Source organism: Eurosta solidaginis, chromosome 3, assembly GCF_040869045.1.
Source record: "Eurosta solidaginis isolate ZX-2024a chromosome 3, ASM4086904v1, whole genome shotgun sequence".
Lineage (NCBI taxonomy): Eukaryota > Metazoa > Arthropoda > Insecta > Diptera > Tephritidae > Eurosta > Eurosta solidaginis.
The window spans coordinates 16,803,935-16,823,235 of record NC_090321.1 but is presented as its reverse complement, the minus strand read 5'-3'; the positions used below and the strand labels follow the sequence as shown (position 1 = coordinate 16,823,235).

At 33.9% G+C, this 19,301-nt stretch overlaps 1 protein-coding gene across 1 annotated transcript; it reads left to right on the top strand.

The window, feature by feature from the left end:
- The first annotated feature begins 1,782 nt into the window (after nt 1-1,782).
- On the top strand, nt 1,783-18,790 carry dpn (deadpan). Its single transcript, XM_067771129.1, has 3 exons — nt 1,783-1,973; nt 5,860-5,955; nt 17,058-18,790. Exons 1-3 carry the CDS (start codon nt 1,842-1,844, stop codon nt 18,612-18,614), a joined length of 1,785 nt encoding a protein of 594 aa, XP_067627230.1. The 5' UTR covers nt 1,783-1,841; the 3' UTR covers nt 18,615-18,790.
- Nucleotides 18,791-19,301: the final 511 nt, after the last annotated feature.

Genomic DNA, 19,301 nt, shown 5'->3' with positions numbered 1-19,301 from the left:
CTTGAAAAGCTTCTCAGTAATTCATCCGCCTTAGCAGACGGCGGGTGCCAGAGAAGCCATATCTAGATTCAGCAACTAAGCTAGGTCCTAGAAAACTTCAAGTGTTTGCCAAGAGTATGCAGCTATTTTATAACATAAATCTTGATATATACTAGGGTATTTCCGTTTGGCCGTCAAACAAATCCCACTAAGAATATGGACACATTGACAGCAGATGACGTTCCGAGTCTGCATAAAATGCTTAGGACGGTCTGCCTTAATCTCCTAGGAGAAAAATCGCGCCAAAATATTATTATTATTATTACATAATAAGCAGCGCATGCGCGATCGTTGCATTCATAGAGTTTAGCGCTAACTACCACTTGAATTCTATGATGACCAAAAAGTGCCTACTTGCTCCCAGACAAATGCATGAGAAACAATGAATTAATATAAAATGTATTCTAGCAAAGTTGAGTGATTTCACTCTCACTGTTTTATATTAATTTATATAAGTCATATCCGTCATTTAAATAAATTCAAAAACACATAAATACATACACACACACATGCGGATGTGTAGTTATGTGACCACTTTGATTGTGTGTCAACTCGTTGATACGATGATCAAAACGTTTACAATGAGGGTAATATTTATTTATTAACACGCACACAAATGCACACACACATATATAAAGCAAATACATTTGCTTACCGGAAAGTGACCAATGCACAGGAATTTCAAATTTCGCCCCCTTCACACAAACAACAAAACGGGGAATGCCGCGTTCATCGCTGTCACAGCTTCGATACATTTCATCAAAATTCACACACTCGACTTCAGTTAGAGCCCTAGCCACATTCACAGTTGCAGTAAACGTAGTTCCATGCCACAACGTTAACGCTACTGACTTACTTGCATACTCCTAAAAGCATTCCTGTGAGCGCCTACAAGCAAAGCAAACGAAGCCAACAACGACTTACCTGTGCGCTCTGACTATCTATCTGTATATTTGTATACCTTCTTGCTGGCTGCCAAAGCGACTAGCGGTTGCAGAGTCACACGGTGAACATACAACTACTTACCACCAAAACCAATACATCATCAACACGACGGTGAACTCAGGTAATAAAAGTGCACACACAGTCAGCCGGTTTCTTTTTTTCGGTGAGCGTGAGAAAATACGTAAAGGAGGTGACGTTGATCGTTCGTGTGCGAGTCGTGTGTAAATGTCCAATGTCTGGCTTGCTGTCTTCGTACGCCAAGTAGTCAACGTTGTTGCTCATTGGTTGGCTTCGTTCGTAAGCACCGTTTTACAAATGTAAGGATCATTCAGTATGTACGCTGTCCTTACGATCAGTATCCTTTTGGAGTTGAACGCGCGTGGTCGTGTGTTGTGCGCGCCGCAAAAGAAATAAATATTTGCTTAAAAATATGCAAACATTTTTTTTAATGAAATGACAAAATATAAAATAATTGTAGTTTTATTTGATCGGAAAAAAGGTGTTGCAACAAAATGTTAAAGCACTATTAAATTATGAAAAATCGCAGAAATTTTGTGCAATAAAATCAAAGCAAAAATGAATGACTCTGCGCTTAAGTCGCTTGTGTAGTAGACCAAAGTTTTTCATTTAAGTGTTGTGTTTAAAAAAAAAGTATTATTGTTGTTTTTATTTATTTAAACAAATCACTTCTGCTAATGTTTATCTGTGTGTGTGTACGTTGACTGAGTAAATGCCATTAATTAATGCTTGTGTTTATGTGAAATTAACATTGCTTTGTTGTAATCGTTATCGTTGTAAACTTAATGAACTACGTTAATGATCAATAAGGAAATATAAAAAAAAAAAAAAAAACAATAATGGATTACAAAAACGAATTCAATTCGGATGATGATTTTGATAGTTCAAATGGTTATAGTGACAGCTATAATGGCAGTGGACAGGCGCAAATGTCGAATCCGCATGGGCTCTCCAAGGCTGAGTTGAGAAAGGTGAGATTTTTGTTCTCATAGCGCGATTAATTGGATGTAGCATTTAAGAGGCGTTTAAGCGTCTGTTAAATAAAGAATAATTGACAACATTGGTTTGTGGGCCTTCCCCTTTAAAATCATTAAATATTCTACAAATAGACCGTTACATTAAAAAAAAAAATATATATCAATTTAATTCCCGAGATTCCCAAAGGCTCTACATAAAATTTTTAAAAGTGAAAATGGAAGATTTAGGCGAAAAAAATTTAAGAAATGTATTGCCGATTTCACACAGAGGCTTAAGGAAATAGTTAGTCAAGTTTTCTACATTAAAGCCCCAATTGAACTCAATCTTCCATACAAAATACAAATTCTTAATTATCTCATTATTTATTTATTTATTACGACTCTAAGAGCCTAGCTTATACAATTGAAAAAAAATTTGCATTAATTAACAATAGGTACAGTAGTTTAAATAGATATATGTATATATATATATATAAACGGGGAAATTTGTTACCTTAGAATCAGATATATAAATTAGGATTACGTATCACAAACCAGCTCAGATCTTAATATTTATTTTATCCTCAGAGATTTATAGTAAGTGTTTAACCTTTTTTTAAAGAAGTTATTATCACTATTTTTTATGTATTCAGGTAGTTCATTGAAGAATTTTAACCCTTTGTAAAAAAGACTATTCTGTTCAGATTCAGAAATCATTTCTTTGTCTTGTATTTCTTCCATGGACATCATAATTAACTCTAATATTTGTTCTTAAGTACTCAGGTAAATTTCCGGTTTTTATATTGTACTGGCTTTACCAGGCGCACGTTGTAACGCCCGAGATCGAATGGATGTTGCGTTATTTTTTCTGTTTTGTTTGTTGATAATTTAATTTATTGTTCTGTAAATTGAATTGAATTTTGTACGCATATTTGGTGAAATTTTCTGTTAAAACATTTTATTCTTGTATCTTATTTTATATTATTGTATTGCTTTTACCGCTGATGATTGTTGCTTTGATTACATTCCGAAGAAGCATGACTGGTGAGCCAATTTTCAAATTTGATATATGCGCAGGCATTCCTTTTGGTTCTAAGGAGTATAGAAATTCATTTGGATAATTCACAATTTTATCTTCATTCGTAACTATGTCGATTGATTTATATTTCGTCACTTCACCAGGAAATTGATTTTGAAAGCGATCATAGATTTTGTTAACATGATCATTGTTGGGAGCTAAGATAGTTCTTTCGCATAGCCAAAAAACCAAAACATTTAAATTTAAAATTCTTAATTCTGAAATATGAAAAACTTTCGTCTTGATCGAAGGAACCTCGAGCCAAAATTTGGTGATGATCGAAGTATAGCAAACACGTTTTCATAGGGAACACACACACAGAATTTGATTTTTATAGAAGATGTAGATAGACTGAAGCTAAACAATTTTTTTAACAGCGGCAGATTACTAAACGTCCAAAAGGCATAACAGCTAAACTCAACAATGCAGTCAAACTTTAGGTGTTAAAATAACTTAAGTTTGTACGGCAGCCATAGTTTTTCCCCATTCCACATTTTACTGGAGGTTTTAGGACTTAACGTCACATAGCTCCTTCCCAATTTTAAGTATGCTACCATTACGACATCCAGATATATGCAGTATAATATATTCCATTTGAATGGGAGGTTCAAGCGAACAAATTAGTTTAGTCATTTCAACAGAAGAGAAATTGTCGCTCCTAAGTTAACAAAATTCTGTAAAATTAACAGATTCCTAATCAATCTAACTGATTTTTTTGTTAACATAACTGATCTCACTGGTCATTTCAACAGCAATCAACAGTCAATACATGAGCAAATTTCAAAGAGAATTTTACGCTCACTGCGCTCTCTACTTTGTACTTATGTATGCTGTGTACTATATGTATGCACATATTTACGTATGTATATGGCGGCCGCCGTGGTGTGATGGTAGCGTGCTCCGCCTACCACACCGAAGACCCTGGGTTGGCAAAGCAACATAAAAATTTTAGAAATAAGGTTTTCAATTAGAAGAAAATTTTCCTAAGCGGGGTCGCCCCTCGGCACTGTTCGGAAAGCACTCCGAGTGTATTTTTGCCATGAAAAGATCTCAGTGAAAACTCATCTGCCTTGTAAATGCCGCAACATAGGTACTTTCGTACAAAGCTGTCGCAACAACTTTTTTTGTTCATTTGACTACTAAAACGGTCAATTACGAATCAACGATTTGTGCGCAGTTGATTCAACATCTTGTTGCGATGGATAAACATTGACAGAAATTTCGGTTGAATTGACCCGTATTTCGGTTGATTGTACCAGTCGTTTTCTTCCGGTGTATAACGCATCTCGAGATCCACTGAACAGAACACAAAGTAGTGAAATACTGCATGCGTACCGAATTGCGTTAAGATGGATAAACATTGACAGAAATTTCGGTTGAATTGACACGTATTTCAGTTGATTTTATCAGTATTTTTCTTTCGGCGTATAACGCATCTCGAGATCCACTGAACAGAACACAAAGTAGTGAAATACTGCATGCGTACCGAATTGCGTTAAGATCCTTTTTATTTTGCCTATGCTAGGTGGTCATTTTATTGATACATTGCACAGAACGGTCCGTATTGTGGCAAGGAAATCGGTCAAATGTGAGAATTTTGTCTAGGACAGGTTAAGTTGCGCGATAGGATCCCTCACACAAACCAAGTTTTTGGAAAAATGTTAGGGGTAATTTTTGAATATCAGCATTTACTACACGATACTACGATACTGGCCTGAAACAAGACCTAAATGGAATAGTTTATACTCAGGCAGGAAGCTTTCAAAGAGTATTTCATTGTTCTTAAAAAATTGATTGTTGTTTCGCATTCTATAAATCGTAAATAATAAACGTTACATTGTCGACTCTCGAATTCCCTCACATGGTATGTATTGGGTAAAGAAATTTTAATACAAGGTTATAAGGTTGAGCCTAAATTCGGTTTAACCTTAATTCGGTTGACCTTAATTGGAATCCTCATAATGTACTAAGAGGTTTTTTTTATCTATACAGTTTAAATTTAAAACTTAACGCTCAATTGATCTACACTCTCAAAATTGTTTCAAAATAAAGAAAGAAAATACGTTTTATTGGTATTTGTGATAGCTCAGTGGGTATAATGCACGACACTGTCGACTCAAAACCTACCGAGTGGTCACACAATTCTTCGCTTTTCTTTTATATGCGAGTGTAGACTTCGCTGGTTTAAAATTAAAACCAAGTTAGTTCCACACCATATTAAGTTAGGTCATATATGCGGTACAAAAAAGTTTCAGCCTTGGGCCCAAAATTTATCAGTGTATCCTCCAAAAATATGTTATCTTAACCCGCACTACCGGTTAAATGATTACTTTCGAACCGGTGCTAAGGGTACAGCGAGGCCGGTGGCAGCCAAACTTCTACTAACAGCGATAAAGTCTGCAAGTGCTGCACTGAAAGTAATTTCCACTTTGTAAGGCATCGCAATGCTGAAAGTGTTAGTTGAAAGCACTAGGTAGGGACAGATGGAGAACTTGCACCGCCTTTAATGCGTTAATTCGGTGAGATTATTTTTTTAGGGTATGGACAAATTATCGTTGTAAAAAAGAAGTCTTGTCATGTTAAGCATTGCATAAAATTCAGGTTCTAATACAAGCTCAAACTTTTACAGTTCTTAGGAACGTATACTTAACATTAAAACAAATTTTCAATATTTCAAAGTTAAGTTAAGTTTTTGGATCCATTCGAAATTGTGTATCTTAAGCCTAGACAATTTACGGCCCATATGGAAGGAGGGTATTCACCTTAATATGCTTCTCTTTAAAGAATAGACATGCTTTTCACATTTCATTCATTTTATTTCAGACGAATAAACCAATTATGGAGAAAAGACGACGAGCGCGGATAAATCATTGTCTCAATGAGTTGAAATCCCTTATACTGGAAGCAATGAAGAAAGACGTAAGAATAACTAAGCGACTATAAAACTATTTCTAAAAATTATAATAAGTTATGGATATAAGGAGTATTATTTATCGGTAGTTCACTTATGTCATTAATCCGACCTGCCATTTCAGAGCTATTCTGATTTTAAAAATGTTTTTTCGATCACATATCGTAAAACGTAATACGGGTCTAGAAATCTTTTGAAAATGTTCTATTTCAAAATTTGTACAATCACATATCGAAAATAAATATCACTCAAACGATATATGTATATGAACCTGTCCAACTGTTCGTGGAAATGATACAACTTATGGATTTAATGTGTACTCGTAGCCACTATTCCATATATTTAATTAAACCGATTCACTATTTCAGCGCTATTGCAATTTAAAGAATTGATTTCGGTCACGGATCGTATAACACGACACGGGTTCTGTTCCAAAAATGCCCTTTCTGAGTATAAGTTCAACACGTTTTGACGTCAGATAGGGTATTTGCGAAAAGAGTTCTGAGATAGGCCGTTATTCAAACGAATTTCGAGATAGAGTGATTTTGAAATAAACTTTGAAACAGGAAATTTTCGGAAAATATTGCGAGATAGGGCGCTTTTAAACTGGCAGCAAAGCTAGGGCAATATTCCACTCAGCAGTCGAAATTAAGAAATAATATATGTACACTGAAAGAAATTCTGCTAGAAAAATCAACAAATCGGTTCTGTTGTTCTTGACTTAACGAAGATTCGGTGAAATTGATCGAATTATGGTTAATTCGACCGAGTTCTTTGTCAAGCGGAAAAATTAGTTTAGTCATTTCAACAGAAAAGAAATTGTCGCTCTTAAGTTAACAAAATTCGGTAAAATTGACAGATTCCTAATCAATCTAACTGATTTTTTTTTGTTAACACAACTGATCTCACTGGTAATTTCAACAGCGATCAACAGTAAATACATGAACATATTTCAAAGAGAATTTTACGCTCACTGCTCTCTCTACTTTGTACTCATGTATGCTGTGAACTATATGTATAAACATATTTACGTATGTACATGGCTGCCGCCGTGGTGTGATGGTAGCATGCTCCGCCTGCCACACCGAAGACCTTGGGTTCACACCACGGGCAAAGCAACATAAAAATCTTAGAAATAAGGATTTTCAATTAGAAGAAAATTTTTCTAAGCGGGGTCGCCCCTCGGCACTGTTCGGCAAGCACTCCGAGTGTATTTCTGCCATGAAAAGGTCTCAGTGAAAACTCATCTGCCTTGCAAATGCCGCAACATAGGTACTTTCATACAAAACTGTCGCAACAACTTTTTTTTGTTCATTTGACTACTAAAACGGTCAATTACGAATCAACGATTTGTGCGCAGTTGATTCAACATCTTGTTGCGATGGATGAAAACTGATAGAAATTTCGGTTGAATTATACCGTATTTCGGTTGATTTTACCAGTCATTTTCTTTCAGTGTAGATTTCTAACGGATGTTGTTTGTTGTAGTTTTACGGGACTTTACGACTAATACATATTATGCGAAAATAAATTATATTTTGAGAACAGATTAAATTATAAATTGTCAAATAAAATTTTTTATGAGCAACTAATTTGTTTACAATTTCGATCGCTTGTCAACAATTTCATACTGCCGCGAGGGTCAAAAAGATCAGCAGCGGGGAAAGTTAATAAGCAAACACAAATATATGCATATAGTCATGAATTAACTAAGCCAGGCGTACTTATGCATAAACCATATAGTAAAATATCAAGCTAGTTAGAAAGTGTACTAGTTTATAACTAAATTTTTTGGCTGTTTATCAAACTAATAAAAAACGGCCATACTATGCCCAGCAAAAATTCGGACTATTGAAAGAATCAGAAAGGTGTTCTAAATTGTAGCATATACGCACTTTATGAGCTCCTTTTGGAGTCCGCAATGAACGCGTTTCCCTTCTTGCGATTGTCGTTCGATATGATTCCAAATGGGAGTCCGATCCGACCCCTCAAATGGTGTCCCATAAGACTCCTGTTACGTTCATAAATAGCTCATAATTTAATTTTTATATGACCTTTTTCGGTGTCATTTGGATGCATTCGGATCGCCCCGTTCAGGGCGGATTTTTGACGTTAGTCATTTAAGATGGGGCAGCATATTGGGAAGTCTTACTGTTATGAAGCTTCTTTGTTTGTTGAACACCCTTGGCAAAAGGCTAACATTTTTCTTTATATCGGAGTCATTTAAGACTCCTTTATGATCATATTTCTAAGGCTCATATTTCTTTACATATTTCGAACTCATATTAGGTTTCAAAATTATGAGCGCTTCGAGAATGTTTGAGGGGTGTAGTGTCAACACAATTCAATTTTTTAGAGAATGCTGTGGAGTTTAGAGCTGAAGGATCCTGAGTAAACCTTTTACATTATATTGGTTCTCGCCACTAGGGCAGATGAAATTCATGACCCTTATACTGATATATGTATTTTGAACTAGTTTCAGACTATCCCAAATGTGGATTTTGACATTTCTTACGACATTTCGATGTTAATAATACCACACTAAAAGAAATAAGCTGGTAAAGCTGAATTACGAAATTTTTGTCAATTTTTATTCAAAGCAAATAGCTGTCAACTTCACAAAAATTGTTGTTCCTGAATCAGTCGGTCTGAAACAGTTAGTTTCAACAGTCAAAATAACAAAAAATATTTCAATATTCGCAAGCCATAGCATTTTTACTTATTATTATTTCTGTGAAACTTACAATTCCAATGAAAACTGTTAAAATAACAGATTTTTGTCAATATTAGAATAACAGTGAAGGTTGTTCATTTGACAGAGATTTTTGCGGCATCATGGTCATGAACAAAGGAATGAGCGCCGTGAGTATAAACATCGCTTTAAAACTAGCTGTTGTTTTTGCATAATACTGACAGTTGAGCGCTGTTGAAATTACCAATTAAATCAGTTCTTTTAATAGAAAACTCAGTAAAATTGATTGAGAATCTGTTATTTTTACAGAATATTGTTAACTTAAGACCAACGGTTTATTTTCTGTTGCTACAAGTAAACAAGTTTTGTTCTCTTTAGAAAAAACTTGGTTGAATTAACCATAATGCGATCAATTTTACCGAATGTCTGTTAATTCAAGAACGAAGATCCCGAGTTGTTGCTGTTCTTCGTTGCACTTGACAAAATACAAAAATTGACAGACTAGTTGGCTCGGGAATCACTATAAGTAGTTTACACCTAGTCGGTTTGACTGCAGGGTACTTATAGATGATTCACACATTATACATTCTTATGTAGGTAAGTAGACTCGAAAAAGATCAGTGGATCAGATAATTTTGATGAGCAATTAAAGAGATCGAAAATCAAATATGTAAATTGCATTATTATGAGGAATATTTTATATTTAAAAGATATAGTAAAAAGAGCAAACGTTTTTCTGCTAGTCATTCATAAATTAATGCAGTGCGTAGATATATTTATCCACATAAACATGTTAGGCATAAAAGTTAGCACAGAATAAATACTTTAAAGATTTTGCTATACAGAGTTACACCCATACACTCATACATCTCTTTCATTTTCCCAAGAATTCCTTTAACAAAAAAATTTACTCAATTTATGTTTAACAAAATAATGCCATTAAACTATAAAAATCAATTACTAAGCGGCGTCAAATTTCAATAGAATCAATTACAAAGCAAAAACAAAAAAACTAACCAAGATCAAGTGGCTCACACATACCCAAGGCTTGCCTAACAACTCATTGTCACTCGAGTGTCCTGCGGTGCGCCACAAAAATATGAGTATGAATTAAAAATTTTTACTCCCTTGATTTTTTTCTTTATAATATATACCCAGCTGCAGATTTTCAATAAAAGCCCTAGAGTTTGCTAATTTATTAATATGCCGATCTCTTTGCTTAAAAAGTTTTTTTTTATAAAAGTACATGTGATCGTCTACTAAAACAACATAATTAGTCTACTGATAAGTGGGCGGTGTTACGCCTACTTTAAAAAATATTTTCTTATATCAATTTAATTTAAAAAATTCAAAGTTTAACTTATGTGTGTAGCTTGCTTGGTGATGAGATGTCATATAGACACATTTTTTGGAACTACTTGAAATATGCGGGCGTGGCTTTTAAACCGATTTCGTTAATTTTAACAACAAACACTTGTTGCCACATAATCAGCGGTTTATTATACTTCGGTATGATAATTAGATTTTTGTGCGATTTATGGCTTTCACAGTATTGGGGAAAGATTAATTAAAAAGGAGGCGTGGTCACGCTAATTTTAGATTTTTTTCTTTAATTTTCGTACTTAGCTCGACTACATCACTGTTAAGGTGGGAAAAAGTTTAATATTATTACATACCGCAAATGTATTGCACACATTCTTAAAGGACGATCCATTTTTTTTAAGTGGGCGTGGTTATCAATCGCCTATGCAAGCTTTCACGCGGTCCATACTCAATAGCAAGTAGAGCACGTCTGTTAAATTTTAACACTTTATCACTTTAAAAGGCTTTTGATTTATGGATTGCAAATGTTTTTTTATTTTCTTCTCTTAAATTTGAAAATTTCGCCAAAGGATCAATTCACTAGCCAAATTTTATCAGTTTATTGATATTCGTTAATTAATTGTACTAGTTTTTGCTTTTACGAAAGTTTCGATATCAAAAATGTGGGCGTTGTTATGTCCGATTTTTCCATTTTTAGTACCAATCGGCGCTAACACTATGGACTCATTCAGTCTATGTGAGGTCCTCATGGACCGACCAGTTTAACCAATCGGCACTGAGGCAAATCGTGCACATATCTCAAATTCGGTAAATATATCTCACTTTTTGTTTAAGTAATCGTGTTAATGTACGAAGGGACCGATAAGTGGTAGGACAGGGCACAATCGCAATTTTTTCGAAGCTGATAACTTTGATGTTCTAGGCGGTCTACAGTACCGAACACAAAAATAGCATAAGCAATTTTTTATCCAATTTCGTTAATTTAATTCTTTTTTTTTATATTTTCAATAATTTCAATTTTGTGTGAAAATTCAAGAAAATTATTGGAAAACAGTAAAATTTGTAGAGCTCGAAATGAGAAGTTCGAAATTCGAACTCGAATTTTCGAATATTTTTCGAAAATGTGTTTTTTTTTTAATTCAGTCAAAGTTAATGGAGGTTTTTTTCTTAAATTTTCGAATATAAAAAAAAGAAATCATTGAAAAAATTTTTATAAAAATTTCACTGTTATTTTTGTGTTTTCTACTGTATATCTAACTCAATTCCTCTACATGATCACTTCATATCTTTGTGCTGTTAAAGTTATAATATTCTGTGCACAAGCACAGCTGGGTATAAAAATAATACAATTCGAATAAGGAATGGCTCAGCAAAAAAGAGGCATATCCTTTGTATGTGTAAAACAAGCCGACAGTAGTAGTGGCGGCGCTGATAAAAGCAAATGATTGCCTGTGATAAAATCACTTGTTTCAGACCAAAGAGCAATATGAGAAAATTGCGAGTTCGCTGAGTGGGAACCTGTTTCGGGTCAATGCAATAGCAAAACAAAAGTGAAAAGGAGAGGAAAAAAAACCGATTTATAGCAACAAACACTGAACTAATCTGAAACACAAAATAACTAGCAGAAAGAGAAAATAAAAGAAAAAATTCAAAAATAATGTGATCCTGCTGTGCCCAAACCCTTCGCTCATTTATAGTGCTAAGTGCTTTTAAACATACTAACAGTTGTATATATAAGTATATGAAGTATATATAAAGTGTGAGAAATACGACCTCAACAACTTAATATTGAGTTTAATTTTAAGGATAATAATGATGATCATAACTAAGGCTAGCCATACGTTAAGTGCCCTTAAGTTGGGGGCGAACTTCGGTTTGTTTGCTCGTATAGAGAACGTTATGACGTTGCTGATTGCGAAAAAGATCGGTGCTAGTGACGGCGCTTTGTGACAGACTGACAAAAAAAAAAATCGAAAGAAGTAGCAAAAATCAACAAAGACTACAAGAACTACAACAGCAACAAAAACAATAAAAACAAAGCAAAAAATTCATAAAAGTTAAACGTGTTGCGTGGGAAACTTGTCCAGTAAATGCTCCACTACAGACTTGTGAATCAGCAAAAATGGGCAGAGAATTGAGCAAAAAAAAAAAGACAAATTAAATGATGATGCTGAAATTTGCAAACGAAAACTTTGCACATATGCATGCATTTATATTGATCAGCATTTTATAAAGCCGCAATACTTTTCTGAAGATCACACGTATAAAATAAGAGCATTGAGAGTTTGAGAATGGTTAAAGACAACAAATCGCAAAACAATTGCTCTAAACCTGGTTGCGGTATTTTGCACTCAAATTGCGGCTGGTTGCATCGATTGTTGGTTGGATGTGAGTAGCAAAAGCGTCGCGACTGTTTATAAGTGCAAAACAAACATACACACTCACTCGTGTTAGCACATTTTTTCATGTGTATTTTAACTGATCTGCCACCGACAAGTAGCTTCACGCCACTACACTTGGCAGCGCATCTTTGGTTATCCTAACCTTGCTTAAATAAATTCCCAGCATCTCCCCAGTTGCTTAATTTTTTTATTTTTGCTGTTTTTTTTTTTTTTTTTTGTATATTGTCTGTCACGATCGTGTGCCGATCATCAGGGATCATCTAGTCTTCATACAAGTTAATAAAAAAAATATATATATATATTAGACTGGGACGATTTATTAACTGATATCGCGCCATCGATTTTTCGATAGGATTTGGGCTCAGGAAAAAAAGTTCCACTACGCATACCTAAACAAAATTATTTTCGAGCGTGCGAAATTCAATTTTTTTGAATTTTTGTCGACTTTGATTTTTAAGGTTTTTTTATGACCTACTAAACAAATTTGCATTTGCATTTCGCAGGCTTGAAAATTTTTTTTGGGTATGCGTAGTGGAACTTTTTTTCCTGGGCCCAAATCCTATCGAAAAATCGATGGCGCGATATCGGTTAACTTTCGTCCATACAAATCGATCCACCTTAATATATATATAATAATAACAAGGGCGTTTGCATGCTTGGACTAAAGTTGTGTTGCCGGCACTTAAGTTGTGGCTTGGTCAGTTGTAGCAGTGGATGTGTATATGTAGTAAGTACATTAGACCGCTAAACAAAATATTGTATTTTTTCTCTCTAAAGATTTAAGACCAAAGATATTTAAAAAAAGTGTTCATACATTGCCTGCCCGGGGATAAGAAGCTTGGGTATAGTACACAGGCAAGCATTATAGATCTAAATCAAGGTCGCAGCTAACCGAGGCCTATTAGTACGCAGGCACACTTCCTCCAAATACGGTTTCGTATGGCTATAGAAAATATATTTTAATAATAACACTTTTGTTGTTGAAAAATTCGACGTGGTGGATAGGGAAATTCATGATAGTTTTGGAATTCTGAATTCAATGATATTAAAGTCTATGGAAAACTAACTGATGACCCTATTCAAAATATCGCATACTTGTGTATTCTATAAATTAACTAGGATTTTTATGAAGTTATTGAGTTATGTGTTTAGCCAAGGAGACAAATTCAAAATCTGAACTTAGGCGCCAAACACCCATCACCTTTTTATTTACTTTCATTTAAAAAATATGGTCCATTCACGTCACCAAGATTAACAATTTATCTATTTAAAAAGTATTTCTGTGTAGTGTATTTTGTTTTTGTTATAAAGTAAAAAAATATAAGCTCATAATCAGATAGCCTTAGATGCAAGTCTACGTGAATAGCCCAATACGCATTAAAGAAACCACATGAATAATAATTTCATTTATTTACAAGAATTTTACAAAAACTAACGGTTTTTACCGGCACTAACCTAGTAAACTAAAATATTTAGCACTCTGTTTGTAATACTCTACTTTGAGGAAATTTTGATCATGTTTTAAAGAAAAGAAATACATTTTTTCTGGGACGGTCTATTGTATCGGCTTAAACTGTTAATATATATAATTTTTACTAATTTCCAGTTCATTTTTTCAATTCGTTGAATTTTTTCTTTTTTGTTAATAAAAATTTTTTTCTGAAACCGTCTGATGTACATACTTTAAACTCTGGTTCATATATAGTTTTTTTTACTATTTTTCAAGTTATTTTTTTTTTTGCATTCGCTGAAATGTTTGGTTTGCAATTTTGAACTTTTTTCTGAAAGCGTCCAATGTACATACAACTTTAAGAACCTCGTTTATATAGTTTTTTACTTCTTTTCAAGTTAATTTTTTTCCATTCGCTTAAAGTTATTGTTCGCAATTTTATATTTCTTTTTTCTGAAACCGTCTAATGTTCATAAAACGTTAAAAGGTTTGCTTATAAAAATTTGGAATACCTTGCCAAGCTTATATTTTTGCATTCGCTGAAATTGATTCGCTCAAATAACTTTTGCCTATATAATATTTGTTTCTTTTCTAATTAACTTTTTTGCATTCGCTTAAGGTTTTTGTTCAAAATTTTTTATATTTTTGCTGAAACCGTCTAGTGTTCATCAGACGTTAAACTCTTTGATTATATAATTTTTGAACACCATTTCTGGCTCATTTTTTCCACGCGATGAAATAGTGCGGGGTTTCCAATTTCAATATTTTTTCTGGAACCGTCTAATGCTCAAATAACAGTAAACTATTTGTTTATATAATATTTGCTTCTTTTCTAGTTAATTTTTTTGCATTCGCTGAATTTTTTGTTCTGCAATTTTCTTTTTTTTTCTGAAACGGTCTAGTATACATACAAATTTCTACATTATAAAAGTATACATATATATAACTTTTTTACTCCTTTTCAAGTTCATTTTTTTGCATTCGCTGAAATTTTTTGTTTTGCAATTTTTTTATTGCCGTGAGAGTTTGTGGTGGGATTTTCGTACAAATTGCAATCAATTAGGAGCTAGATGTCGAAAAATTTAACCAAAAAAAAAAAATGAAGCAGACAAAAACAAAGTGGAGCGGTAGAGATTTCACAAAGAAGCGCAACTTCAAAAACATTTTTACGGAATTGTGTGAAATAATTTATCGCATAGCTGAAGGTGCTGTATGAGATAAAAGTGTCATAGTCTTACCAGACCAAGGTAAAATTACGACTCCACTTACGGGAGGAAACTAGCAAATCTATAAAACTTTCGGACTTTACGGCAATCAGTCTATATATTTTAATTTAAATCAGAACTATTTTGCTAATGAATTATGTTTTCACTGAGGAATTATTTATAATTACACTGGATAACAAATTCCAATTTTTTTCTGCACCAGAGACGTCATTATGAAATTTCTATGCAAAATCACCCCTGATTTCGAAAATCAAGGTTATTTTTAATTCTATGGTAACGTTTTTGAGATATTTACGAATAATGGGTTTTCCAAAAAAAAAAAAAAATGGGATCACTTAATCATATATACATATCCCTAGAACGAATTGAGCAATTCCAAAACGGTTTGAAGCTTTTAGAAGGCAATAAAATTTGCTATTAGGTTGAACTGGCCGGTCCATGAGGACCTCACATAGACTGATTGAGTCCGTAGTGTTAAATTTGCTATTAACTATGGATACAAAACTTTTTGCTAGGCCCTGCAGATTCAAAGATAACGAACAATCATTACGGATTTTTTCCATTTTTTTGTAAAAATATAAAAAAATGTGTACTTTGTTTTTTTTTTTTTTTATTTAAGCTCTGTTTTCTTACAAAAAAAAGAGCTTTCATTCAACAAAATCGATGGACTAATACAAAAGTTATAAGCATTCAAGTAAATATATCCATTTAATACTTAAGTACCCTACTGTTACATATGTGTTAGTATTCGTATATCAGTTAGTTAGCGAATATTAACACATATGTACCAGTAGGGTACTTAAGTATTAAATGGATATATTTACTTGAATGCTTATAACTTTTGTATTAGTCCATCGATTTTGTTCAGTGAAAGCTTATTTTTTTTGTAATAAAACTGAGCTTAGAGAGAAAACAAAAAAATCTGCAAAAACTAACTAACTGATATACAAATACTAACACATATGTACCAGTAGGGTACTTAAGTATTAAATGGGAATATTTTCATGAATGCTTATAACTTTTGTACAAGGCCATCGATTTTGTTGAATGAAAGCTGATTTTTTTTGTAATAAAACATAGCTTATAGAAAAGAAACAAATCTGCAAAAAAATAAAAAATTTTCGATATCCTTCCTCGCAAAACACAAATTTTTTTATATTTTTACAAAAAAAAAAAAAAATTGAAAAAATCCGTAATGATTGTTCGTTATCTTTGAATCTGCTGGGCCTACTAAAAAGTGTTGTATGCACGGTTTATAGCAAATTTTATTACCTTTTAAAGGCTTCAAACCGTTTTGGAATTGCTTAATTTGTTCTTGAGATATGTATATATGATTAAGTGGACCCAATTTTTTTTTTTTTTTTGAAAAAAACGGATATTCGTAAATATCTCAAAAACGTGACCATAGAATTAAAAATACCCTTGATTTACGGATTTAAGGAATGATTTTACATACGAATTTTATAATGGCATCTCTGGTGCGTTTTGGCTGTAAACCAGTGTTATTAAGAGGGGCGAAATAAGGCCATAACTTCCAATTACATTTTGACCACTTGATAAGGCCATAAAACTGTATTCCTGTTAAGTCCTGTTTTGTCGAATGAAAAGGTCGTAAGGTCAAATTCTGGTTAAGTCGAATTTAAAAAGTCAATTGACTTTGCAACTTATGGGTATTTGAACAAGCATAAGCTCAATTGGCGCTACGACCGTTGACTTTATGTCACTCCTCCTTGATTTACAGCTTTGATCTTACCTTCTCCCCAAAGGCAACTCCAGAATTATACTTTCTTTGAATCTGCGGTTATCTTTACCAATACTTTGATGAATTAATTTCGAGATAATATGTACATTAAGGTGGTTCTTAAAAAAAAATTTAATAATTTCTTTTAATTTTTTTTAAGTACTGCGCTAATACATATATATATATATATTATTAAACAATATAAGTTTATATGTATGCATTAAGAAATCCACCTCCATGACAAAAATCAACTTAAAATTCGTCTTTCTTTCACAGCCCGCTCGTCATACCAAACTTGAAAAGGCTGATATACTGGAAATGACCGTAAAACATTTACAATCAGTGCAACGTCAGCAACTCAATATGGCCTTACAAACCGATCCTACTGTGGTACACAAATTCAAGACTGGATTCATTGAATGTGCCGAAGAGGTCAACCGTTACATCAATCAATTGGATGGAGTTGATGTTATGGTGCGTCAGCGTCTCACTAATCATTTAAACAATTGCGCCACCAATTTGGAACAACTTGGCTCTATGACCAACTTCAACAATGGCTATCGTGGACAACTGGGTATGGGCATGACAGCACCTAATAGCCTATTCGGTGCTGCATTAGCTGCTAGTTCACTAGCAATGGCGAATGCACCAGCGGCAAGTACACACTTCCCACCTATGCCACAAGACTTAAACAACAATAGCAGCAGTAATAATGGTGGTAGCGGAGTATTTATCAGTGGTATTAATAATGCAGCACCGTCCATGCCACCTGTACAAATGGGTGGCGTACAACTAATACCGTCACGTCTACCATCGGGCGAATTTGCGCTTATCATGCCAACAGCACATGCAAATATTTTAAATAATAATACTAACAATAATAGTATAAACAACCCATTACCTTTTGTAAACTTTGCACATGCCAGAAATATCACAAATGCCACAATATCACCCGTTGCAGTTGCTACATCAACAACAACGCCTGTGGCGCCTGCACCTATTTTGCCACATGCAAATGTGCCCATCAATGACTTTGCGGCGAATTATAAGCGTATGAGCGCATTTAGCAGACCGCCCGCAGCACCAGCGCAATTGCTTGGTAATGCGCCTACAATAAATATGGCTGTCAATAGCAACGCAGTGCCTCTGAATGGTAGTGGTGGTTTAGTAACCAAAACTGCAACGCCAATTCAGCAGCCTCAGCCACAGCAGCAACAGCAACGTGCTTTACCACCTACGCATCAGTTGCATCACCAAAGTTCTACGGCAACAAACAGTCCACCTTTAAGTCCCATTTCGTCCGTATCAAGTCAGTGTGATGATTCGCTCATGCATACGAGCTCCGACTTTACAGGGTCACGTCCAGCTACACCACCGCTCGATGTAACTGGCGATAATCAGTCGCATCACAATTTTTCTGGTGTCTTTTCAACACCATCCAGTGCAGAAACATCATCACTGTCCTGTTCAACATCCTCGCTGTCATCGGCTGCTTTGCATTTACAGCAACAACAAGTGTCTTCAACAAGTGGCAGCACAACCAACAGTTGTAATACAAGTACGACCAGCAACAACAACAACAACAATACAGATTGCAGCGATAGTGGCGTCGAATTGAATGTGTCGTTAAAACGTACCTTGGATGATGAAGCTGATTCTAGTGATGCGTCTGAAGCACCAGCTAGTAAAAAAATTGCGCTAGGATCCAAAATTAAAAATGAAGTTGAATCAAATGCGAAACTAATCGCTGGACAACAACAAGTTTTAGTTAAACAGAAACACAAATTACAAGAACTAAAAGAAGATAGCGATAATATGTGGCGACCCTGGTGATACATGTTGTGCTGATCGACTTTGTCAAGGACAAAGTGCGATTTACAGCGCAAATTATAAGCAATTACTAGGGTGCTAGATATGTATGTTTAGGGCTTGTACAATATTCAAAAGGCTATTTTTTGCAAATAGTTTGATTGATTGTAAGTAAACGATTTTCTTTTTTTTCCGTGTAGTACCTCCTACTTGGCTTTCTGTTCACTATTAAATGTTAAGTTTTTTATACACTAATAATTTTACTATCGCATTTATGTGTTTCACTTGTTTGTTTTATTTAAGTTTTGTACAGTCATGTTGAAAATATTTGTAGAAGCAAATGGTAAGCTTCGAACTCGCATTTGACTATTTAAGAATCTTAACGTTAGTTATTTTTGAAGTTTTTGAAAATATAGTTTATAGTAACGAATTATTATAAACAGATTTGAATTGCGCACATACAGTAGTGAACATCAAAATAGCAGTGGCAACTTTTTTTTTATCAAATTTCATCAATTAAACTTTTTTTAGTTTCGATATTTTAAGAAAACACTTTCATGAATTTTGTAACTGGAACTATGCAAATCAATTTGAAAATAGTTTTATGAAAATTTCCAAAAAAATTGAAACAAAAATGTTGAACTTTATATTTCGAGCTTCCAGAATTTTTTGGATTATGCAGTTTTGCAGCCCAACTAATTTTAGCCTAAC